This window comes from Zonotrichia leucophrys, chromosome 14, assembly GCF_028769735.1.
Source record: "Zonotrichia leucophrys gambelii isolate GWCS_2022_RI chromosome 14, RI_Zleu_2.0, whole genome shotgun sequence".
NCBI classification, from domain to species: Eukaryota; Metazoa; Chordata; class Aves; order Passeriformes; family Passerellidae; genus Zonotrichia; species Zonotrichia leucophrys.
This window is the reverse complement of record NC_088184.1, coordinates 8,481,678-8,507,403: the sequence shown is the minus strand read 5'-3', so window position 1 is coordinate 8,507,403 and position 25,726 is coordinate 8,481,678. Positions and strand designations below refer to the sequence as shown.

The following is a 25,726-nucleotide window of genomic DNA, read 5'->3' as shown; positions in this document are numbered from 1 at the left end:
GAGGTGTGTGGTAGGCTTGGGATCTCTGAGCATGGTGATTTTCTGTGCTGGTTCCTTCCTAGTGAAGTCTGTGCTTCCAAAGTGTAGTTGTGAATTATAGCAGGAAGCTCCTGTTTGTGGGGGTTTGGTTTGATTTTTTTTTCCTTAGAGAGAAGTATAATATTGTGGGGGGATAGAATGTAAGAAAATGAAGATAGTGCAGAAGGTAAGAGATATGTAGAAGATAGTGCAGAAGGTAATCTCACCCCTGAGGAGTTGCAGCTGTACTAAGTACCAAGGATTGGGAACAGGCCTGCCCTTAACAAGCCACATCTGTGTCCAGTGAGGATGGGTGCTATAAAAGAGTGGGTGAGGAGAGCTGGAGTTTGTTGGCTGTGCTGTGAGGCCTTGCCTATGAGAAATCACCAGGAAGGTATGGAACTTTTGCAATAAGATAACAACATAATATTTCTGATCAACATCTGAGTTATATTTGCCTTAGTGGCCTGTGTCATGCTGAAATACTGATAAAACAGTTTGAAAGACAGGCAGAAAGGTCAAGAATCTGTTTTTTACATAGATCTGAAGTCAGTTGCTCAGCCTTTTGCTTGCCAGACTGATCAGGAGATGATACCCTAGACTAGCCCAGAATGCCAGAACACGTTATTATCCTGTATATCCTCCTTGCGCTGGCTTGGATCACCCAAAGGTCTCTCATTACACCAGGATAAGCAGCCAAAACGAGGACAAGGATGGGGACTCTGACAATGCCATCAGCGAGCTGCCTCCCGCCCTGCAGGACGTGTCCCCTGACAGAAGGCGCTCGTCCTCGGACACGTCTCGCTCCGCATACAGCCTCACGCGCCGCATCTCCAGTAAGGCTCCTTCACCAGAAATGCAGTTCTTCTGGGGCAGGAAATCAACCTGTGCTGCTTGCTGTCATGTCTCTTGGACAGGGAACCAAGTCAAGCTGAAGGCACATTGGTTAAAAGCTCATCCTGTTGTGCAGGAGTGCAGAGAAAGGGGCCAGCCCTGTTTTTCTTGCTGAAATGCAAGAGGGGTTGTTGCACGTGGACAGGGAGGGAGGAGTGCAGGCCAGCTTGTGCTCCAGCCTGGCTGGTAATTGTGGGCAGGAAAAGGGGGAAACCCCACTGTGGAGCCTGTGCACAGACACAGAATAGGAGCACCCAAAGCTGATGAGCGCCTGTAATTGCTTTAGTGCTCTTTAGTTAATTGTGAGCAGGGCAAGGGGGAAAACCCCACTGTGGAGCCTGTGCTGGCACTGCACAGACACAGAATAGAAGCACACAAAACTGATGAGAACCTGTAATTGCTTTATTGCACCTCCTAACAATCACATTTGTGTGTTTCTCTCATTCAGGTCTGGAGTCGAGGAGGCCAAGTTCTCCACTAATTGACATCAAACCCATCGAGTTTGGAATAATTGGAGCTAAGAAAGAAATAGTTCAGCCAACTATCCTGCGAAAAACCTACACCCCAGATGACTATTTTAGAAAATTTGAACCAAGGCTGTACTCTCTTGACTCAAATAGTGATGACATGGACTCCTTGACAGATGAGGAGATCTTGTCCAAGTACCAGCTGGGCATGCTGCATTTTAGCACACAGTATGATCTGCTGCATAATTACCTAATAGTGAGAGTGATTGAGGCTAAAGATCTGCCTCCTCCAATTTCTTATGATGGCTCAAGGCAAGACATGGCTCACTCCAACCCCTATGTGAAGATCTGCCTCCTTCCTGACCAGAAGAACTCCAAGCAGACCGGAGTGAAGCGCAAAACGCAGAACCCGGTGTTTGAGGAGAGGTACACATTTGAAATCCCCTTTTTAGAAGCCCAGAGAAGAACTCTGCTTTTAACTGTAGTGGATTTTGACAAATTCTCACGCCATTGTGTTATTGGCAAAGTGTCAATGCCCTTGAGCGATGTCGACCTTGTGAAAGGTGGACACTGGTGGAAAGCCCTTGTGCCTAGTTCTCAGGTAACAGAATTTATCAGATTATTGCCACAGTTCTTCTTGCTGTTTTGGGGGTTTTTGTGTGTGTATGTGGTTCCTTTGCCTGTTGGCAAGTAATGCTGTTTCTAATTAGCAATTGTCATCTTGTTAACGCAGCATCTGCTGGGTTGGGATTATGTGGGCCTGTGACTGGTTTTATAACTCACACTGAGGGAGGGGAGCTGGCTTTATAGTCACGAGCAAAGGTGCTGTCTCAGCTTAAACGAGAACAACTCAAGGCTGCTCTGGAAGTCTGCACCTTTGGGCAGGTGTTTCTTGTGACCTGCTTCCCTTCTCAGGAATGCTGTGACCCTGTCCCACCCAGGTCGTTCCTGTGCTCTCTGAGGGAACCACTAGCGCCAGTTCAGTAATGATTTGATTCAATAAAACACGTAGAAGATGAAATCCACCCAGACCTGTGGCATAATGCATTAGCAACAATCTGCAAAGGAGTGGTAGACTTGTTTTCATCAGATCCCTGAAGGAACTAAATTTGCCATAAATATTTGTCTGATGCAAGTGGGGTGTTGCATGCATTTTGGGCATTTCAGCCATTCAGTGGGATGGGCAGAGGAGGTCAGAGGGTCTGTGTGCTTTCACCTCTGTTCAGTGGAAAGATCTGAGCTTTGCAGCCAGGAATGGTGGTTACCCACCAAATTTTCCACTAGTGGTATCACCCACATAACTAGAAACACAGAGCCCTCTGAAAAACCAAGAGAAGGACATGGTGTGAACAGCATCTCAAGTGTTTTACTAAGGACAGGAAGATTGGCGTAACAAGCTTGCCTCTCCCAGTTCCTTCCCGGCTCACAAATTGTGATTTCCAAGGAGTCCTTGCTGGATTAAACCCCTTTGGATGGTTCACTTTTCCTTTGATTTTTAGCTTCTTACAGAAGAGTGCCATAGCCAGAGATTCCGAATGAAATGAGCAGTAAATCATTGACCTCACTGCTGTTTTACACTGGGTTCAAGAGTCTGATTTGGAGTGGAAATTTGTGATCAGACACTCGTGGAAGGGGAATACCCTGAGCAGGGTTTGGAAGTGAAGCCAGCTGGGCTGGAGAGGGGCTGGGAGCCCTTTCCTCTCTTGCTCAGACCGGCTGCACTCTGCAGAGGGCAGGAGGATCAGGGCCCAGGTAACTGCAGCAGAGCCAGCTGGATTTCCTGAAGCAGCAGTGTTGTGGATTACCTTCAGCAATGCTCAGGCAAGAAAGGGAAGTTTTGCAAGTTGTGCACAAGTCAAAACCATGGGGTCCCTGAATGTGTGTTTTATGTAGGGCATGTCTTTGCATCCCATTGTCCTCCTGTGATTCCCACCATGCAGTTTTGCTTCTCTCCCTGTTCCCTACTTTTGCATGATAAATACTTTTCTGTATTTTGCATCTCTTTCCAAGTAACATGGACTCATTCCACAGCTAATACAGACCTTGATTAGAAAAGATCATCTCTGCCTTCATGTGCCAAGCTCGGAGCCAGCTCTTCCTTTCCCCCTCTCCAAAGTTTCATTGAAAGCTGCTGCTGTTTTCAGCAGTGCTGTCTGCTTCACCAGCATTCAAGATAAATTATTTATGCAGAAGTTGGCATTTCTGATATTTATAAAAGGAAAGAGAAAGACAAAACTCCATTTGAATGCACTGGCTTAAAAGCCTTTTGCATTTATCCCCTTGCTATGATATGGAAGAACTTAGGCAAAAATTCCTCCACACTTTGATCAGTAAAGTGGTCCTTTCATACCTTTTTGCTGGTTTTACATCAGCTGGCAGACTGCAACTGTAAAGGGATCAACAGTGCTTATACAGGACATCTAGGGATGATGTTTGGCATCATTTTCCCATATTTTCTCAATGATAAAATTTTTAAAGTTCCTTGAGTAAGGCATGTTTCATCCTAGTGGTGATTAAATTAATTGATCAAAGAGTTGAGATAAATCTTGGAAGAAGTAAAACAAAGCTTATTGCTTCGAAAAAATACATTTTTATGTCTTCCAGTAACAGTGATGTTTGTGCTAGAAATTTCTGAGGGATTTTTAATACCAGTTGGAACCTTCTGCCTGTGGAATGATAGATTTGACATGTTGACAAATTTTTTATACTTCTCACTTTTTTGGTTGATTAGCTGAGGGACAGACAGCCTTTATCAGTTTCTTGTTGGATTGAACCTGAGCCTGCTGAAGTGTGCTTTGTGTTGAGAGATGCTGATAGGCAGGGACAGAAATAAATATCTACGTGCAGTTGCATTTTATTTGGCAGAAGGCATCCTTGGATCCTGGAGAGCACCACAGACAAACCACTGTGGTGCAGTTCTGATCTTCAGGCAGGAAAATTTGCCAGTCTGGGGCTGTGACACGGAGCAGCAGCTGGCAGCACCCCCAGAGCCACAGGAGAAAAGGCTGGAGCAGGTGCTTGGAAAAGAGTAACAGGAGGGAGAGAAACACAGACAGTCATAGACGTGATATGTGAAGATGAAAGACACAAAATACATGAATTTTGTTGTTTTTTATAGAATTTATAGACAGAAACATCATGAGCTGGAGGGAGATGGAGGAAAGTGAATCCAGATGGCAGGAGCTGTGGGGAAGATCCTGGTGGGAGTGGGAGGGTGGCAGGCACTGTGAAAGAGCAGAGAAAGTGGCCAAGTGACACAAGCTAAGATGAACACCTGCTTTGCACTTGCTGTGTCCACCTGGGAGCCAGAGTGTGCTGATAAAGGCAGGTGCCAGGTCCTAGTCCCACCATCACACTGAGCTGGAACCTGCCTTAGCACAGGGCTGTGCCAGCACCTGTGAGCTGCAAAGCTGGGGAAAGCCAGGAATCTTGTGGTGCATGCAGTGTCAGCAGGGACAGTGAGCTTCTCCCAGGGGGGCATAGTCCAGCTTCTGCAGCCAACAACTCTGTTGGCTCTTCTGGGAGCTGCACCAAGCTCAGCTCCTGAGGCTATGGATGGGATGGACAGCTCCTCACTGTTGGAGAAGTATTTTCATCACGAGCTCATGGAGCTGCAGTGAGTGACAAGCAGAGCATTTCCTTGGAGTGAGGAGGTGCTGAGCAGCGCTGTCCTGCAGTGGGTGCCCAGAGAGCCTGAGCACAGCTGAGCTGAGCTGTCCCCTCAGCCTGAGGAGCCAGAGCTACAGACTGCTGGGTGCCAAGCCCCGGGCAGGAGGCTGTGCCTGCACAGAAACACCTTCTGAGCTTGGGTCTGTGTTCGGTGTTTAGGGGGATTGTGGCATTCACATTCTCTGAAAAATCCCTTTGCCCAGGATTTTTCTCCTGGGAAACTGAGAAGCCTCAGAGAAAAGGGAAACAACTATTATCTCATTTGCTTCTCCTCTGTTTTGCTCATGTGGAATGTGTTTGGAGATTGTTTACCCACAGGTGATGGTTTCATTGGGTTCTGCTGTGAGTTGTTTTCACTCTTTGGCCAATTGGGGCCAAGCTGAGTTGGGACTCTGGAGAGTCATGAGTTTTCATTATTATCTTTTTAGCATTCTCTAAGTATCCTTTCTGTATTCTTTAGTATAGTTTAGTATAGCATTCTTTAATCTAATATAATAAAATAATAAATTAGCCTTCTGAGAACATGGAGCCAGATTCATCATTCCTCCCTTCGTCTGGGGGCAGCCCAAATACAAAAGGGGATTGAGCCCAAAGTGGAGGCACAGGGAGCTGCTGCCTGATGCATCATCAGAGCCAGCAGCTGAGCAGAAGGACTTCTTGTGGAAAATGTCAGTGCAGGTATTGCCAAATCCTTTATCGTTGGTAGTTTTCTCTTGCAGGGTAATTATTGCTTTTCTAAAATGCTGTAGCTGCTCATGGAAAGGCTCTTGAGTCCAGTCCCCATAGGAACACTCTGCACTCCTTAAATATCCCCTGAAATATGTGTGTGGCTTTGCTTAATTGCCATGAATGAAGTTGGCAGGCCTCGCTGAGCTGGGCTCGCATTCGCGTTTTTTGCTGCTGAAACGAATTCTGAAGCACATGTTCAGGACCCCAAGTTTTATTGACATATGATTCACTTCTCTTTTGGCAGATTTGAGTGGGCAGGAATAAATGTTTTAGACCAGCAGTAATGAGAGCTTGGAGATCATTCTGCAAAAGGAAAAAAAAAAGCCTAGTTATGGTGGGAAAATAGCATGAAGTTCCTTCTTCCCTCAAATTAAGCCATTTTTGTAGTAGAGAGAGTGTGTGTTGGACTTGCTTTTTTAACTTCATACTATGAGTGCACTGGAATGACCTGTCAGTTGTGATGTTCAGGATGGTACAAGGTGGTTCCATGGGGCCATGTTAGCTCATCAGCTGGATGGTGAAATCACCCTGGAAGTTTTCCTGTAGCCTGTGGAGGAGATGCCCTGGGCAAAGCCTGGCAAGAGGGCAGGACACCCCCACCCTGCAGGTCACTGGAGTTAGGTCACTGTGATGGATGCTTGTCCATCATGATAACAACATTTTTAGCTTTTAACCTGTGGTTTGTTTTCATATTTTGGCTTGTGTTGTTCTATCTTCTTTTATTTCACTCTGTATGTTTGTTTTTCCTTAGTTCAATTTCAGTGGAAATGGAACTTTTTTCCCCCCTTTCCTTTTTGAGTCTGTAAAGCTCCAGCATTGAAAAATTTTTCTTCTTGACTGTTCTGCCTTTATCCTTATCTGTATTCCTGGTCCCCTCATCCTTTCCCTCAGTGCTGTTCACTCCTTGCCCTTCCTGCAGAGAGCTGGGCTGCTGCAGGTGTGTTTGTGGAGGAGGAGCAGAGAGGAGAGGCTGGTGGGGTCCAGGAGCAGGACCTCTCCATGGGATATCTTCTTCCCAAAGCTCTTTGCACAATAGAGGCTTTCTCATGGCAAAGACAATTTGGCTTTAGAAGGGGTTTTGTGACTCTCTTCATCCCACATCCAGTTGGTGCCAGTTATGTAGGAAACACTGCTCTTATTCATTGCTAAGTATATTTTTTTTCTCAGGTTCTGGTCCTTAATAGCTCAACCTTCCCCAAGCAATGGCTGTGACACAGGATGCTGTAGAAAACCTGTTAAAGCAAACTGTTCTAAACCATCAGTTTCCTAATGTGCCTGGAGGTACCAACACAGAGCACCTTGAGGAGGAAAATCAATCCGAAACTTCATTAGGAGCAGTGCATGGGTGTCAGTGCTGATGCAATGTGCTCTGCTCCTGTTGGGAAAGGTTTCGGCTGCAGAATTTTGCTGGTGGTGTACCAATGCACAAGGAACAGTCTGGGGGGCTGTGAGGAAGGAATTACCTGGTCCAAACAAGATGTGCATTAATTAAAAGCTCATCTTCCTTTGGGAGAGCCTCTTTGTGTTTCAGAGATGACAGAAAAGAACAGAAAAGATTCTTGTTCAAAACTTCTGGGTTCAGCCCAGGCAGTAACTGGGGAAGGTTCTGGATCATGGGCGAGCCCGAGGCTGCAAATCCAACCTGGCAGAGTAATACAGCCAGGAGTGAAATGTTAATCAGAGCTTCAGGAGAGTCTCAGACATCCCAGACTCGGTGTCACTCCGGCATCTCATCAAACAGGAAATTGCTTTTCCAGGGTCATCTGGGATCTCGGCACGAACCGCTCGTCATCAGCATAATAATGGCAGCTGGAATGATGCCTTAGCAGAGAGGGGCTCCTCTGCACAGCAAAACACCCAAGGCAAAACTAACAGCTCTGTAGTTTCCTGATGGACAGACCTGGGAAACACAAAATGCAGGCACTTCCTGGCTCTGGGGTGAGCTCTGTGCCCGTGGCAGCTCTTGTGCATGGATCCATCCCCATCTCAGCTCAGCTGCTGCAGGAGCTGGAGCTTTGGGGCTGCCCCGGGGGACAGAACAGGATGGTGATGTTTGTTCTGTGTGCCCATGGATGTCCCTGAGCACGGGCTGGGCTCTGGCAGCACGGAGTGTTCCCAAGCTGGGTGACAAGGCTGTCACATCACCACAGGGAGCCATGGCACAGTGGAACCTCCTGCCTGTACCTGCCTGTGCCCCCTGCTCCTTGGGGCACCCGGGAATTCTCTGCTTGTTCACTAATCACAGCAGTGACTGAGCATGGGACAGGGCTGGGCACAGAGGGGACAGTGCCAGCCTTGGTGACAGCAGCCACGGATTCCTTCTCCTGTGGCTGACATCCCATCCACTTAAGCACAAGGTACCAACATGCTCCAAACTCAGCCAGCCACGGGCAGATCCTGTGGCTGGGCTGGAAGAAATGCATTTATAACAGCAGAGGCATTGGCTCTGAGAGCCTGGGGAAGGCTGAGTCACCTGCCTGGGGAGGGGAGCTCTCTGTGATCTGGGCCCCCTTTTGGAGACCCCTTCTGGTGCTGCTGCTGCTCCTCCCTGCTGACTCTGAGCTCACCCATCCTGCCCTGGCCTTTGGGCACAGGCTCTGTGTTCCTCCCCTCAAAATAATTAATGCAAATGTGGGCACTCCTGGAGAGCATCAGAAGGTGCTGTTGAGATTTGTGAGATCAGGCTTGATCTGAGACTGATTGAAGCTGCTCATAGTCTGCCTGCTGTCTTTGGTGGATCACAGAATATAGCATTTTGTATCTCTCCTAACTCAAATTTAAGCCTAGATAGCCAAAAGGATTTTTCTAGAGGTGCTGAAATCCCTGTTAGGTCAGGTCCTACAGAAAATTAGGTCCTACCTTTACCTGTGGAAGGCTGGGTGGGTTGGTTACACTGTGATGGTTGCACTGAGGGGCTCCTTCCATCATCTCTGCAGGGTGATGGGACATGGTTCTGCTGCCAGTGCCCAAGTGGGTGTTACAGATCCAGCCTGGCACTGTCAGTGTACATCATCAGGTTTTTTTTTTTTTTTTTAATAAATGGATCAGAAATGCAAATGAATTGGAAGCAGGGAGATCTGCCTTCCCTTGCTGAGCTCCACGGCTCCTCTGTGGCCCAGGGAAGCGCCTGCAGTTCTTGGATAAGGTCAACATATTCCATCAATGGACAGCTCCACAAGTAATTATCTCAAGTCTTAATGCAAATTTTCAGCACTCTAAGCCTGAGGTGCCTGGGAAGGGCCTCCATCACTGCCCCATGCCAGCTGACCCCTGGCTGTGCCAGCAGTTTGGTGTTTGCAGCTGGAGCTGTTTGTCTCTCCCCAGCAGGTGATAAAATCACTGAGCAGTTTCCTCATTTGCACTTCCAAATGCACCTGAATTTCTAGGAATTTAAGCCTGAATGGAACCTGACCAGCAGTGAATGCAAGCAGGGCTGGGTCTGATAAAAATGTTGTTTATGTGTTATAGAAAATGAGCTGGGGTGGAGGGCTGCCTCGTGTGGCTCCTGCTGAGGGTGGTGGTGTGGGTACTGTGGTGCTTCCATCCTGTCCTGGTAATAGGATTAAAAATCACTGGCTGTTCTTGATGATAAACATGTCTGCAGGCTGTTCCAGCCACAGACCTGAGAGGAGCATTTTTGGGCAAAATCAAATGAGGGATGATAGTTTAAATCAATTGGATGGTGTTTAAACCACCTGGGAAGTGAGACTGTTGGATCCTTGTGCTGTGCCACCCCAGGGCACCAGGGTGTGTGTGGGTATGTGAGTCCTGTGTGTGTGTTGGGTCAGGTGTGTGTTGGGGAGTGGCTTTTTGATGGAAAGAACTTAAAACATCACATATTGGCCAGCACTGTGACGTGGGAGCTGGCCCAGGTTGAGGCAGCAGAGGTTCCTTCTGGGTGAGGCAGGAATAATGCAGCAACAAAAGAAAATGCATGTGGTAAATGTGAGTGTGGGTGCTATAGAGTCACAGTGTGACCCACAAGCTGCTGTAACAAAAGGAATTTGAGTTAAGAAATCAGATGCTTTTCCTGGCTGGGTTTCCCAGCCTCAGTTTCCCCCCGGCACTGATTGATGTCTGTGCCATGGGCTGTGCCTCTGTGCTGGCCCACCCAATGATCCTGGTTCTGTGGGTCAGTTCAGGCTGTGGCTGTTCTGAGAACCTTTTACTGTCTACCCATAGTCTCTGGTTCCTGTAATCTCATATTTGGGGCATCAGTGAAGACATTTAATCCTTTTGTTATGATTGCAAACCACTGCAGCTCTTTTTCCTCTTGGGATGGGCTCTGACACCTGACCTGGGCTGGTTTTGGACTGTTTGGGATGGAGCACCAGCTCTGCACTCCTGCATGGCCCTGGCACTGGGCAGTTGGATCAATCCCTGCCTGCTGTGTTCCAGTCTCCAGAGTGTTTCAGTGCGGGCATTCTGCATCCAGCAGTAGGAGCCTCTCAGAGCCATGGCAAGGGGCAGAGGTTATTTCAAACCCTCACACCTGAGGAGCAGTGATGTGAGCTCTCCAGCTCTTTAATTACTGGTTTTAAGCATCATTAAGGAAAAGGCGAAGGAATGAAGGCAGAACAACAGTCACCTTGGTAAGATCAGAACTGCCTGGAGCCATTAAAAATGGAGCAGGTAGAAGCTACTGACCCTGTGCCCCTGCCTCCTCTTTGCCTGGCACCTGGGGAGCTGGTGAAGGGTTGGTGACTGGAGAAAGATCTCCTTTTGGGGGATAGTTCCTTTCTTGTTTCCACTTAGCACAAGGTACCAACAGATGGTTCCTGGTTGCAGTTCAGAGCGTGACTAAAATTCATTTTTCAGGCACTTAGACAAATGGGATTTATTTAATTTCTCTCCCTTCTCTTCCCCTCTGAGCTGTGTTCTAAATCGTCACATTCTCTTTTCCCTGCAGAATGAAGTGGAGCTGGGAGAGCTGCTGTTGTCACTGAACTACCTACCCAGTGCAGGAAGGCTGAACGTGGACATCATTAGAGCAAAACAGCTGCTTCAGACAGACATGAGCCAAGGTTCAGGTAAAGGGCAGTGCATTTCTCACATTACTCATGCTCAGATTATATGTGCCTCTAAAGCAGAGCAGTGAGGCTGCAGTTTGTGGGGGACCCAGGGGGATTTGATGCTCAGTTCCTGTTTATACAAGGCTCTGGATTCTGAGTCCCTCTTGCATGCATAGACAACAATAATCAAAGTATTGGGAACACTTACTCACGTACACATAGAACAACACATACAGTGAAGGGCTTGCCAAATTTAAAGTAAAGGCAGAGGTGAGGAGCCAGGAGCTCTGGTCTCCCTGTGCTGTGAGAGGCAGCCCCTGGGCACTGTTCCCTGATGGAATTTTGGTCCCTTTGGGCTGTGCTGTGTAAAGCAGCCCCTGTTCCCTGCTGGCCCTGGCCACTCTGCCTGGAGCTGCTTGGTGCCTCTGTGCTCAGGTGGTCTCCCATGTTCCTGCCCCAGCCTCTGCTGCTGCCAGAATCTTGGCATTTCCCAAAAAGAGCAGCATGTCAAGGCTGACATTAGCTGTGGTTTTGGCAGGGACTGTTTTTAATCTGGCTGCCTGGTTTTGTGCCCACTGCAGTCTCTGGGAGCAGCACAAGTCCCAGCCCTTTCCAAAGGCCATTTCCTAGCTCAGTCCATCCCTGTGGTGCCCAGCCCTCCTGAGCTCTGCTGACTCATGATCCCATAACACAGGGCCTGTGCTTTGTGCTCTTTGCCAGATCCCTTTGTGAAAATCCAGCTTGTTCACGGATTGAAGTTGACAAAAACCAAGAAGACCTCCTGCATGCGGGGCACGATAGATCCCTTCTACAACGAGTCCTTCAGCTTCAAGGTCCCACAGGAGGAGCTGGAGAATGCCAGCCTGGTGTTCACAGGTCAGTGTGGTGCTGCTGGCAGCAGCTGTGGGTGTGCAGGGCTCTGCCTGTCCCACCCTGGGCAGATTAAGGGGCACTCTGTGCTCTGCAGAAGCTGTGCCCAGCACTGCCAGCCTGTCCTAGACTGGAAATGGGCAGAGGAAGAGGAGGAGCATTAATTGCCCTTCTCAGGGCGCCCAGCCTGGGCACAGAGTCAGACCTGAGCAGAATGAGAGGACAGCAGTGAACAGTCACAGAGCCCAAGCTGGCAAAATAACTTCTGGTACTTGCTGTGGTTTGCTGGTGAGAGGGGGCACCCACACGTGCTCCACAATGGCCTCAGCTGTTCTGTGAGCAGGCCTTGCTCATGCCTTTGTTTCTGAAGGGCTGGCGCTGTGTGCCAAGCCCTGCATGGCACAGCTGAGATGGACCCAGGTACAGCCCACGGAGCCTGGGACAGGCTCAGAGCTGACCTCAGCTCTGTCAGCACTGGAGGTGCTGGCTGGGATAGGAATTTCTATTTTGAAGCAGTTTCTGTGTCTCCTGTATTTGTTCTCAAGGCACGAAGGCAGGCAGGAGAGCAGGAGTGGCAGAGCACAGGGCTGCTGTCCCAGGCCAGGGTCCTGCTGGGGCTGGTGGCATTCTCTGCCCTTTCCCACCCTGAAAGCCTTGAGCAGGGCTGCAGGGACCCCTCTGAAGGGTGGGGGTCCCTCCCATGCCCTGGCTGCTCCCCCTTTGGAGCTCAGGCACCACCAGGAGCAGGCTCAGAGGGACTGGCTGGTGGGGCTCACACTCTTCTACCACACTGGGCTCTCATGCTTCACAAACACTTTGTTTGACAACTTTCCATAATTTCTTTTGGTGAAAAGAATCTGCTTCTGAAAGGATGTATTTTGAAGCATTTTTTAATTTTACTTTTTACATGGAAGGTACAGGTGTCAAAGCTGGTTCAAGGAGCCTTATTCCAACCCATTAATTTGTTTTCAAACATGTTGGAACAAAAAGTGATGCTGATTAGCAGCTTAAATGTTGCCCTTCATGCTCAGAAATTTCCTCAGCAGAACACCAGTAATTAATCACTGCTTGGCATGCACATCAGCCTGGCTGCACCTTGCATGTGCTGGGATGGGTTTGCTCCTGGAGCTCCCATCAGGTGCTGCTGTGACAGGCCTGAATCACTCCCTGTGCTTTCCCCTTTGCTGCTGGCAGCAGAACAGGCAGAGAGAGCAGAGCTGTGCCCTTGGAGGGTGAGGGGAGCAGTGTGCCCAGCACAGTGCATGGAGCCAGGATTGATGGTGGCTCTCTGGGTGTTTTTCCCTGTGCAGAGGGGAGTATTCCCAGGGAGCCAATGGGAACCTGGCTGATTCATCACCTTGTGTCACACAGCACTGAGCCTCTGAGTGGGGCTTCATTTTCTGAGTGACATACTGCTTGCTGTGAGTTTGCAATAAATAATCCCAGGCCAGAAATGTCCCCAGCAGCTCCACAGCTGGGAAGGGACATGCAGAGCTCTGGGAGGACCAATGTGTCACAGACATATTTTATGAAAATTCCTTCTGTTAGGATCTTTTTCTCCTGAGAAGCTTCAGCTTCTCCATGTTTTGCTGCTTTGGAATGTGGTTTGGAGAATTGTTTACCCAGCATGTGAAATTGTTTTTACCTGACCACCAATGACAGCCACCTGTGTCAGGGCTGTGAGCAGCCACAAGATTTTATTATCATTCAATTCCTTTCCTTGCCAGCCTTCTGATGAAATCCTTTCTTCTATTCTTTTAGTAAGTTTTAATATATAATTTTCTTTTAATATAATATATATCATAAAATAATAAATCAGCCTTCTGAAGCATGGAGTCAGGATTCTCCTCTCTCCCCTTGTCCTGGGACCCCTGTGAACACCCCCAAAACAGTGAGGGGAGAGGAGCAGGGTGGGCATGGCCCTGCCTGGGCTGGGGCTTCTGCTGTGCCCAGGACACTCTGGTGTGAGTGTGGGGCTGGTGTGGCCAGCAGAGAGCTGGGGCTAGGGTGCTGGTTGCGTTTTTGTGTGTACAGCCCTCTGCTGGGTCAGTGCCTGCACTGTCTGCCACAGGAACCTCTGATCAGGGGACGTGGTGGTGGTGAGGATGCTGAGCCACGTTCAGTGTCCATCCCAGTGACAGAGTGGCTCCTGATGGTGCTGGGGCTGTGTCCCCACTTTATTGCTGTGTGCATTTGGGGGCTCTGCTGACATGAGTTTCTGAAGGTCTGGGGTTGTGGTGTTCCCCACAGAGCTCCTTCTTGGCACCTAATAGTATTATTTAGCTTAAGGGCTCGTGAGGGGCTTTGGGATCCTCTGTTAAAAGATAATCAGGAACAAATGTTTGGCAGTATGGGTATCTTGCAATGTGAGATCTCTATTTTGCATCTCTGCATAGCAGGGGCGTAGTTCTGTTTTGTTGTTTTTTTAACTTAGGTGCTTTGGGGTTCCTTTTTGCTGCATTGGTGGTTCTTTCTGTTGTGTGTTTTGTTTGGAATTGTTTCTTATTTCTTTTCTCTTCTAATGCATGTCTCTAGTCCATTAGGTCAGTTAATTAAATTTGCTGTTGGGTCAAAGTCCAATTGAAAAGCAAAATAATCCTGCTTGAAGGGTGGGTGATGATGCTTTGAATGGAGAGAAGAGAGAGCTGTAAAAGCAGCCATGGGAGCCAGAAGTGAGCATGTCTTCAATAATTTAAAGGAACCTTTATTGTGGCTTTGTGTTTTGGACCCAGTTTCCAGCTGTCTTTACATTGGCTTGGCTTCATGGAAAGCCCTGGAGCTGTGCCAGTTCCCATCAGCTGGGGCTCCTGCTCCCCTGGAGCTGGTCCCCACTGCACAGCAAGGCACCATCCACACTAAGTGAGATGAATTTTGTTTTCTCCCCTGTGTGTTTTTCTCCTGTGCATCTTGGATCCAGCTGTCTGTGTTCAGTGCATCTGGTGTGGGTTTCTGCACCCTTTGCTGTGAGTTACCCAGGGTTGTGAGTGCAGGCAGAGGGGGCAGATGGTAAAGCACCATCCCTGCTCTCCTGGAGGTGCTCTGCAGAGCTGGACTCCACACCAGGCTCAGGGCTGAAGCACAGCTGGGTTTGGAGAGGGCTCTGGGGCTCCGAGATGATGTGCCCAGGCAGAGCTCTGTGTTAGCCAGGACTGGTTGGGCTGGTTCTTTGGCCTTTCCTCCTCCTCAGGCACACAAGGATTCAGTATTGTCAGTTATTGGCCTTTACAGACCAAAATGCTTCTCCTTCCACACTGGTGCAGGACACCCTGTCCCAGCTGTTCCTGCCTTCCCTCTGCTCCTTCCTCAGATGCTGCTGGGGCTGTCACTGACTCACAGTCCCAGGCCAGTGCCCAAAATGAGGTGGAATCGGCTCTGGTGGAAATGTTTTCTCCAGGAAAAGCATCCAGGGTCAGGATTGCTGCTGCAAGTGTTGTCTGCTCACAGCTCCTCCCCAAAGAGGCTGAAACCAGAAAAGCCACTGGTACTTATAACAAGTCTGATGTCCTGACCAAAAAAAAAAAAAAAAAAAAAAGAAAAAAGAGTGAGGCAACAGCTGGTGGAGAGGATGTTTGATTTTCATTTACTTCATCAAACATGTTGTCTAGGTAATGAGCAGCCATTTACATGTTGTAACAGAAATGCACTCTTTTGGATGGTTCCTTTTTGCCCTTTCTGGGGTTTTTTTGGCAACCTGACACAAATCCCCCATCTCCTGCCTGAGTGCAGGCAAGTCATGGTCACCTGCAGAGAAAGGGGCAGGCTCTGAAAGGTGGGGTGTTCTCCTAAACGTGAGAACAAACCTGTGAGCAAAGGTGTTGCTGTGTCTGATGGCAAGGGGAAGGTGGAGTTTGACCCTGACAGCAGCACTGGCAGCTGCTGCCAAGATCATTTCCATGAAGGAAAACGAATATTTGAGATGAAGTGCAGCCTGTGTGCTGGGAGGGCTGGATGGGCACCCACAGACCCTGTGCTCTCCCTGCTGAGGGATTTGGGGCTGTGCAGTCAATCTCTGTCAGAAAGCTGGGACTGTGCAGCAGGAAGGCAGAGCTGAAACCTGAGCCCTGTAGTATTTTGTTAATGATTATAATGTTGTTAATAACAATCATCAGCAATGCTGTTTGCACTGCAGTAAAGCCCAGATGGCCCAATAAAAACCAGCAGCACTCCAGGCCAAACTGTGTCTCAGTGACTCCTCAGCATCTTCTCATCACTTACCATAAAAAAAAAACAAAAAAACACAACCTTCAGCACTCACAGGGAGGGGATGTTTGTCTCCCCCAGGTCCTCGTGGTGACTGTGTGTCTTTCTCCATTTAAATGAGCTGTTGGAATATTTGCATGGCAGGATCTGAGGGCTTGTTACACAGGCAGAGTCCCCAAAGAGGGAGAAATCATCTCCATGCAATTGTAGAGGGAAAATCTGCTTTTCCTTCTGGCCTGGCGGGAAGGGCAGCTGGGCTGGGACAGCCCTGGGGCTGAGGGAGAGCAGCCCTGGGGCTCATCCTGCTGCTCCATCTCTGTCTGGAAGGGAGCCATGGCTCCAGCAGGGCAGGATGCTCTGCCTGGGACAGAGGGAAGCAGGCTGGGCAGGGTGTGCTTGTTGGTGGAGGGATTGACCCAAAATGTGTGGCCTGCACTGGTGACATCTTCACAGTCAGTCCTGCCTGGGGGTGCAGCTCATGGGCACTCTGTCTTCTGGCAGGATTTGCTGATACTCCTCACTGTTCAGTGTTTTAAAAACTGGCAATGTCTCTGTTTTCTGTAAAGATTTAGGACCCATTTTCCCATTTTATCTATTTTTTTTTTTAGTATTTTTGTTCCTGAGAGTGTTGAGACTCTGCAGAGCTGTACCTGTGGTTTCAGTGGCTGCAGCAGAGGGGCCCTGGCAATGCTGTCAGCCCCTTCTATGCCCTAAGTGCTGCAATGTGTCTTCTGACCCCTGCACATCTTTAATGCTTTATTCCAGGGCTCTAATTAACTTCCAGTTAATTAAAATAACAGGTTGCTGTTCAATAGCAACATACCTGGTTCCTCTGTTGGCTTATTTGCAGTTGGCCTTTAGGAAAATATGGGGACCATTTAATGAAGTTTGTATTTTGAAAGGGGAAGAAAAAGTAACTGTTGGTGTGTATTGATAATGATGCAGTTCTGGGTATTGGGTGCTTTCACTGAAATGTTTTCTCTGTGGAGCAATGCTGCCTGTTTCAGCAGGATGCAGAGCTACTGGGGCTTTTCAGTGGTATTTTCTTAATTAACAGAATGATTTCCAAATGTCCCAATCAGCTGAGCAGGTTGAAATTTGGTAAAGTTTTTGTCCTGAGGCTTCTGCAGAAATGTATCTGAAATCAGATTTCCCTGGCTATGTGGAAGTGTGACCTGGAGATGCCAGCATCACCTCTGCTTGCAGGGATGGAAATCACCATGTCTGGAGTCACCACACATCTGCAGTTTGACTTGCCCATCTCTCCTTTTTGCTCTTGCTTTTGCTTTCCCACATGAAAACCCAACAAACATTCAGGCACTTTGTCTTTTGCACACAGATATAGGGAAGAAATCTCTAATGTATGAGTCAAATTAAATTGTTTTTTTCCCATGCAGAAATGCAGGAGGGAGATTTGATTTCTCTTTTGAAATACTATCAAAACATCTCTTAGATGGAAGGATAATTAGACAACTCACTGCTAGAAAATTGTTTCTTGTCATCTATTAGCTATGTCTTTTGCAAGTATTGGACTGTCTGTATATTTCCCATATCTAGAGCTCAGAAGCAAAATGTAATCCCTGACTAAACCTGTGTAATCCTATCTTAGCCAAAGGAGAAAAAATGGAAAAAACCCCACTGATGTCAGCACTGTGTTTTCTGGGATTTATACCTGTTTAATTTAGATCAGAATTTGCCCTTTGTGTGTGGTGTTATAAAACACTCCATCCATTCATGCAGCAGCCACCATATGGTCCTTGCCCAGGTGTGGGGAGGGCAGGGAGCCCCTGGCTGGTGCCTCCTGCCCCCAGGCCTTGCTGCAGCTCTGGTGGCCCCACAAGGTCCTGGCAGGACCCTGGGAGGGGTTTGGGGAGATGCAGGGCAGGGGAGGCTCCTGAGGCCCAGCAGAGCCCCTTCACAGCATCCCTTTGTGCATTTGCAGATGTCCCAATCCCCTCTGGGAGGAGAAGGGGCCCCACTGCTCTGCATTTCAGTCCCTCTGTCCTTGCTGGGCTCCATGGGGGTGCTGGTGGAGCAGGGGACAGCAGAGGGGCAGGCAGAGATGCTGGCTGGGGTCCTTCAGGCTCAGTCCTGTCTGGGGCACTCAGGGAAGATGCTCTGGGATGAGTTTGGCTTTTTGCAGCAGACTGACTGCTTTAACAAGGAGGAGTGAAATGCCATTAATCAGGGTGAGAGCAACAAGATGCTGACCCTTCCTGACCTGATCTGTTGCTTGCTTAGGAGGCAAAATTAGATTCATCAAGTCTCCTGACTTAGTTAATAAATGTACTGCATCTGATGTGGCAGCAACTGCCTGTCCTGGAGCTCTCTGGAATCTTTTGATAATCTTTTTCTCCTAAGGAAAGGAGCAAGCCCTCCTCCCTCCAGGCTGATGATAGGTGCTTGCTCCTTTTGCCAAGCCTCTTCATTTAAGCGGTGCCATGGCTCTGCTGCCCTCAGCCCTTCATCTTGTTTGGCTCACACTGCAGTGAAAGGAATTGTTCAAACCCCTTGCAGGGCCATAATCTACCTGTGTATCAAAGGAAGAAAAGTCTGGGTGGCAGGAGCTGCTGTGGCAGCAGAGCAGTGTCTGCAAATGGAATGTCTGTGCCTGCCTCAGGAGATGGATGGTGCAGGCAGAGGCTGCCTCTCCTGCATGGCTGTCCCTGCCTGTGCCTGCAGGTGCTGTGTGACTCTGGTGTTGTCAGATGTGTAAATGTGCTTTGTTGGGTCTGGGGCTCATAGTGCAGAGAACTAAGATGCAGTTTTACAAAAAGGGGAATTGGAAGTGGCAAAAGGCAGCCACAGACACTCCTTTTCAGTATGCTCTGGGCTGTTGCAATAGATGATCCCAGCCCATTATTCCAGTGTAATGATGAGATAATTTCATGAGGTGTCATCCCTGCTGCCCTTGAGCTCTCTGCAGGACGCACTTGTGCATTCACAGTTCCCCTGCAGCCTGGATCCCTGTGTCTGCTCCAGGATTTCCCCTCCCTGTGTGAGAGCAGGCTATGATTGGCACTCTCCTGGTTTGGGGTACATGTGCAGGGAGCCCAGCCAGAGCACAGGGGAGCTCCCTGCCCTGGGGGAGGTTTCCAGAGGGTTCCTGGAGGAGGTTTTGAGAGGGTCTTTTGCTGTGGCACTGTCCCCTGGGGCAGCAGCTGGGCCTGTGTGTGGCCATGAGCTCCAGCAGTGCCAGTTCCCTCTGGAGCTGGGCAGGTGCAGCCACTGCAGGGGAAGGCTGGAAAGAGTTTAATGTGCTCATCAGACCCTGGTGGAGATTAAACTGATAAATGGGAAACCAACGGCATCTTCTCCCATGATTTTCTCTCCTCTCTACTAAATATGCCAGGCCATGCTGGAGGAGCAAGGGCAGGGTTTGGGCCATGCCTGTGACCTTCAGTGTGCATCATTAGCCCAGCTGCTGCTGCTCCTCCTAGCACCTCTTTGTGCTAAACGGCTTTTGAACATTGATGTCAAGCAGTTCAGGAGCAGCTTTCAGTCCTACTTAACCTGGCAGCTGAGCCCCACTGGCTGAGGCAGGGCTGGGCACAGAAAGGGCAGGGCAGTGGGCACTGGGCACAGAAAAGGCTGGGCACTGGCTGCTGCCTGCCTGAATGGGCAGATGTGTGAAGGGGGCACTTTGTGACACCTCATCAAGTGCTGAGGCTGAGTGGGAAGTGCTGAAGTGCTGATGGGTCAGTGCCAGTAGGGATGTGGTTCTGCCAGAGAGACCACGCAGTCCCAGGAGACCAGTGTGCTCAGGGGGACTCTGCCCCTCAGCTGCCTGTGTGCAGCCTTGGGCACGTTTTTGCTGGTTTTTCTCTGAGTTACATGTTTTAGTTGCACTGCAGGTGATGGTGGAGGTGGCTACAGAAGGGTGAATTGGTGGTGTGGAACTCTCCACGCTGACAGTCCCTGCTGGTGCTGCGGGACAGGCAGCAGTGAGGCGCTGTGTGGCCGTACCGGGTGGTGCAGCACAGCTCAGTAACTGCTGAGTAACTGCTGAGGAATTGCTCAGTAACTGCTGAGTAGCTGCAGAGTAACTGCTTGGCACACCTGGCAGAGCAGAGTTTGCAGGAGATGCAGATGATTCACGGCCCCAGCTGCAAGGCTCAGGCATGTCCCCATCCTGTAAATGATACTGATAGCCTTGAAGCTAGCTTAAGGGAATGTTCTTAGTTAATGCTCCTCCCTGGTCATTCCCAGGACGCTGATGTGGTCAGTCAGAGGATGAATGATTTTCTGAAATGCCAGATTAAATCCTGCTGCTGCAGGTGACTCATGGATGATGATGATTTGCAGTCATGCTCTGCACGAGTGCTCAGTGTGCAGCTCTCAGTGTACAGGGAAGAAGAGAGGCATTTTGGCTGGGTCTGGTGCCAGGGCTGATGCCAGCCAGGCAGCCTCATGGCTTAATTACACAGCGAAAACAGCTGACTGGCCAAAAGTGATTCCATGTGACTGGGGCTGGTGGGAAACAAGGGCAAGCTCAGGCTGGAGTGTCCCCAGAGCAGATTTGGAGCTCCAATGCCCACTGCATCCCCTGGGCAGCAGCTCTGGGCTGTGCAGTGCCCTCAGCCAGGCTGGGGGGCTCAGCCTTCCCTCTGTGCAGGAGCCCAATGGGGAACATGGGCCCTGACCCCAAAGGAACAGTTCAGTGGCACCCAGGCCCCCGTCAGTGGGATATGGATCATTTAGGAACGCTGCATCAATAAGTTCATAACGTGAAAATGTTTTATTTACATCATGTACCTTGTCCTGAACGATTCAACCCTTTTAATGGATATAAGTAAAGGTGATTTGCTTCTGTATTTCAGCATTTCTATTATAAAGAATGTCTTTTTAAGAAGCCTTTCTGTTTCCAAATGTGTCCTTCTGAAGAGCAGCTGCAGAAAGAATTGGTTTGACCTCTGCTTCTTTAATTGCTTTTTGCTCTGTGTTGGCCTAGAAATGGATGTTGCTATTGTGTAAATTACTGTGAGGCTGGAAAAAGAGCTCATGAGATCAGGTGTGTAGTTTCTGTCAGGAAAATATGCTTCTTAAATGGAAAGCAGCATCTACCAGTTCATAACCAGAGTCTGGGTCAGTCTGAAAATCCCAAATATTAATGACTTTATTTTCTGCTATTGAGCAGCTCCATGGTGTCACTGTTTCTGTGGACAGGGGCAGATTGAATCTGAAATTTACTATGAGCTCCTTTCAGGCTCTCCCAGGGGCTGTTCAGACATGGGGGAGCACAGCTCAGTCACACACCTGGACTCAGCAAATCCTAAATCCTGGCCATTTAGCAGGTAATACAGCAGTTAGTCTCCCAGAAAGTCATGCCCTTGAACTTAAAAGGCTCTGACCTGATGGGTAAAGCTGAATTTTTGGCACACAAAGACCTCTCCTCATCTGAGGAAGCTGCTGTGGTGAAGCTGTGAGTGTGGAAACCTGAGGTCAGTCTAGTGCAGCCTCTTTTGGTCTGTGTGGGAATGAGAATTTGGCCTTGCAAAATGCCTTCCCTGCTCCTCAGCAATGAGTCTCTGTGCTAGCTACAGTACTTAATGATAGAAGCAACAATGCTTGTATAATTAGCCCATTAATACCCCAAAGGACTCAGCATGCTAATTACCTGACACAATGAGATTAGCAGGTTGCATTACAAGAATTCAAAATACTTGGATCAACAGTAGAATGGCAGGTGCCCTTAGTTAGCATACCTGCTTGTTTTACAGTCCTGGCATGGAGTGTTTTTGAAGAATCAGTATGCCTGGGGTGCTTCTTCTCCACTGTTAATTTATCCTGTGATTAATTGATGGCCTGTAAGGCTTCTTGGTTTAAATTACTTGGTGCTGTCTCCCAGGATTAGGCTTTATCATCCTTAATTTTACCCAAAAAAAACTCCCAAAAACCCAAACCCAACAACAACAAGACCAAAACCAAACAAACAAAAAGACCACAAAAATTAAGAAAAATATCCTATTGAAAATTTTGGTTTTGGGGGATTTTTACATGGTTTTATCACAATATTTGATTTCTGTAGGCTAATAAATCGTAGCAAAAAAAATAGTATAGTCCTGCTAGCTACACCTGTGATCCATTGCCTTGTAGGAGAACTCATTAATAACCCAGACAAGCTGTATATTAGTTGGAGATGGATGGTTTAGAATTCCTGACTGTGTCCTCACAAGGTGGCCTTTGCAAAAAACACCAACCTGGCCTCTTGACAGAGGCACTTACTTGATAACATGTCCTGATGGCATCAGCCCCAGATAACTGATGGTGACAGGCAGAAGAGATGCAGTCTTCCTGCTGGGGTGGTGAACCCCAGATCATTTCTAAATGTCATTTGAAGATGGACTTACAGGGTTCTGAGTTGCAGGGTAGATTTTTCAGAGCAATTATTTGAACAAATTACTTGGGCATTTGAAGGTTTTGCTGTCACCTGAAATATCCACAGGTAATTTGGTGAGCAGAAGCATCTCTGCACGTAAACTGTGTGTGTCAGAGCTGTCAGAGGGGATGAAGTGAGCTGTAACCTGGCACTGCTTGATCTCAGGGCTGCACTGGCAGGTGGATCCCAGACTGGTGCAGGGGTGAGGAACCAGCCTGGCAGAGTGTGGAGATGGCAGAGGGGCAAGTTAAAGTGATGCTGGTCCCTTGGGGGTGTGTTACAGCAGGAGATGCACATCCCTGACCAAGGTGTGTGGTTGGAGTGGGGCTGAGTGCCTTGTGTTGGGGTCCTGCCTGCCTGAGAGGGTGTGCTCACACCAGGGTGATGCCATGGGGGCCCCCAGAGCTGGTTTTGCTGACAGTGCTGGTTTCCAGCAGCGCTGCAGAGCTGGTGCTCCATGCCAGGCTGAACATGCTCTGGCTGCACCAGCCCAGCTGGATTTGGAGCTCCTGTTGACATTTGTCCTTAAAAATCCCTCTCTTTCCTGAGGAGATTTTTAAATCGTTAATATTCCAGGCAGTGCCTGTGGATATCCTGGCTTCAGCTTGCAAAGACTTCATTTCAACTTTTTAATGAGCTGAGGCAGGGCTTCAGTTTGCAACACATGCAGTGCTTTTGCTGCTGTCTGGTGGGAGGGCTCAGCCTCTCCCAGGATCAGGCCCATCATTAGGGTTTGCTGCTGTCTGCAGCCTTTCCTTCCAGCAGACTGGGCTAATCCCAAGGACAGGGTGCTGGGCTGGTGTCTCCCCCTCAGCTGCTTTCCTGGAGGTTTAACAAGTAGCTGCAGTGATAATTATGGCAGATGTTGCTGTGTAAACACCCTGCTGACAGCCTGGCCTGTGTAATTCCTGTCTGGAGCAGGGCAGCCTGTGGATTAGCACTGGAGTGCTTTGTGCAGTGTGTGTTTGGAGGAGGGCACTTTGAGATGCTGCTTCTGCACAGGGTCAGGCTGCTGGGCTGCTTTTGGGATTTCATGATGGCCAGGCAGAGCTTTTGGCACTTCTTTATATGATGTAATTCTCCTTCAAGGCTGGACAGGACTTTGAGCAGTCTGCTCCAGTGAAAGGTGTCCCACTCGCAGCAGGGAATAGGATGATCTTTGAGGTCCCTTCCAACCCAAATCATTTTATGAATCTACGTTACCTACTCATGGTAAATACTGTGGTAACTGTGGATTTGTGTCTCATTTATTTAAATTGTATTTCAGTCTGTAGTACAGCTTATTTTATTCCTTCCAAGCTCCTGTTTCTCTAGTATTTTCAGATGCTGAGTTCCATACAAAAAACGCTGGCACCTGGTGTCACAGACATATTTTACGAAAAATCCTTTTGTTAGGATCTTTCCTTCTGAGAAGCTGAGAGACCTCAGGAATGAAATGTAAACAATGATTATCTGCTGCTGTGGAATGCAACGGGTGCATCTTTGATTGGTCTCATGTGGTTGTTTTTAATTGATGGCCAATCACCGGTCCAGCTCTCTCAGACTCTCTGGTCAGTCACAAGATTTTATTATCATTCCATTTTCCTTTCTATTTCTTGCTATCCTTCTGATGAAATCCTTTCTGCTATTCTATTAGTATAGTTTTAATATATAGTTTTTTTAATATAATATATATCATAAATATATATTTAATATTATAGATTTATAATATATATTATATAATATATATTTGTATACAATATTGTTATAATATATAATAGTATATATTTTAATATATATGGCATATTAAATAAATATATAATATTATGTATTATTATATATAATATTATATATATTCATATAATATATATCATAAAATAATAAATCAGCCTTCTTAAACATGGAGTCAAGATTCTCATCTCTCGTCCTGCGAACACCACCACAACCTGGCATGTGCTGTGGGGGTTCATCTGTGTTTGTTTTCCTGGGGCAGGGCTGTGCTTTTCCCTTGACCCGTGTGTGTTTCTGCTCTCCCCAGTGTACGGGCACAACGTGAAGAGCAGCAACGACTTCATCGGCCGGATCGTGATCGGGCAGTACTCGACGGGCGCCCCCGAGTCCAACCACTGGCGCCGCATGCTGAGCGCGCACCGCACGGCCGTGGAGCAGTGGCACAGCCTGCGCTCCCGCGAGGACTGCGACCGCGTCTCGCCCGCCTCCCTCGAGGTGACCTGAGCCGGGTGCCCCACGGCAGGGCGGGCGGACGAGATGAGAACCGAACCGACCACTGAAGCTCCCACCTCACGCCCCGCACGCGCCCCGCGGCAGCTCCGTTGGATTCGCGCTGGCACCCGGCCGTGCTGGCCTCAGTGACCCCCCTGGGCCCAGCTGTGCCCCCGGGGCCGGGCAGCTCGTGCCGTGGCAAGCACGGAGTGGGTGCAGGAGCTGGGAGTTGCCTCTGCTGTCCTTCCAGTCCAAATCCATGGCTCATCCTCTCGGAGATATAAGTACCCGTGTGCTCTCGTTGGTGAACGTGGTAATTAGGCTAGAATATTTTTTTAAACGGTAGAACCTGTGGTGAAATCGATTCTGACTGCAGTTTTGTCCTCGTAGTAGTCTTACCAGAATTAAGCTGCTGTTAGTGTGTGTGTTTGTGTGCCCACGTGGGACAGATCCCGTGTCCCGTCAGCGGTGACCTGCCAGTCTCGATAGCAGTCTGTGTGTGCAGTAGATTCAGTGCTGATATAGCAAAATAAACATTTCCAATAGCATCTGTACTGGGAAAACCAGCTCACGTCCTTTCAAACATGTGCTGTGCAAAAAAAACACCTGCTCCGGGGACTTTGGCGGTTAAGAAGACCCAGAAACCACAATTTTAATCTCTCACAGACTGCAGTGGCTCTTTCTGTGTTGTGTGTGTTTACCCAGGTAGTTCTTCAGGTCACCAAGTGAACTTAGCTACAGTCAAGCTGTCCTGTTGGTTGCTTCTGTACATTTTATTTTTCCACAGCGTATTGTCTGGTATGATGGAGATTGTATATTTATTGAAAATAAAATTCTATTTAATTGTGCCATATGGATTGGAGTGATACTTGTTGAATACACCTTTGTGTTTAGCTCCTTCAGTTATGCTTATGGCAGAAAAAAAGCCAAAATGTTGGCAGTTACCCCATTGTCACTCACTGCAGATGAACTGGGAGCAGTTTGAGAGAAACTGGGCTGCTGGAGGTGGGTGTGGAGAGCCAGCTGGATGCCTTGGTCTGGCCATGGTGCTTCCCAGCCAGACCCCAATAACACCCTGGGGGTTGGATGTGTCAGACTCCAGGGATGGCACGTGGCAAGATGGGCAGCACTCATCTCCCTCCTCTATTCATTAAATGAAACCCCAGTACCTCTGTGCTTTTAATATTTTCGATTTTTGAAAAGGAATAACAACACACATGACTATTTCACCTGCTTATTATTTATCTGCTACAGTTAGGGACAGGTGAGTCTCAAAAAGCAAAACA

The 25,726-nt window shown here is 48.5% G+C and overlaps 1 protein-coding gene across 2 annotated transcripts in view; it reads left to right on the top strand.

Moving 5' to 3' along the window:
- The window catches only part of SYT17 (synaptotagmin 17), a 34,696-nt gene extending 9,403 nt beyond the window's left edge, over nt 1–25,293 (top strand). For both annotated transcript variants that reach the window (XM_064726152.1, XM_064726153.1), the window contains exons 4-8: nt 706–854; nt 1,361–1,980; nt 10,687–10,807; nt 11,510–11,665; nt 24,256–25,293. In XM_064726152.1, the coding sequence (XP_064582222.1) occupies nt 706–854; nt 1,361–1,980; nt 10,687–10,807; nt 11,510–11,665; nt 24,256–24,452 (1,243 nt within the window). In that variant the 3' untranslated portion in view covers nt 24,453–25,293. The remainder of the gene's footprint in view (nt 1–705; nt 855–1,360; nt 1,981–10,686; nt 10,808–11,509; nt 11,666–24,255) is intronic.
- Nucleotides 25,294–25,726: the final 433 nt, after the last annotated feature.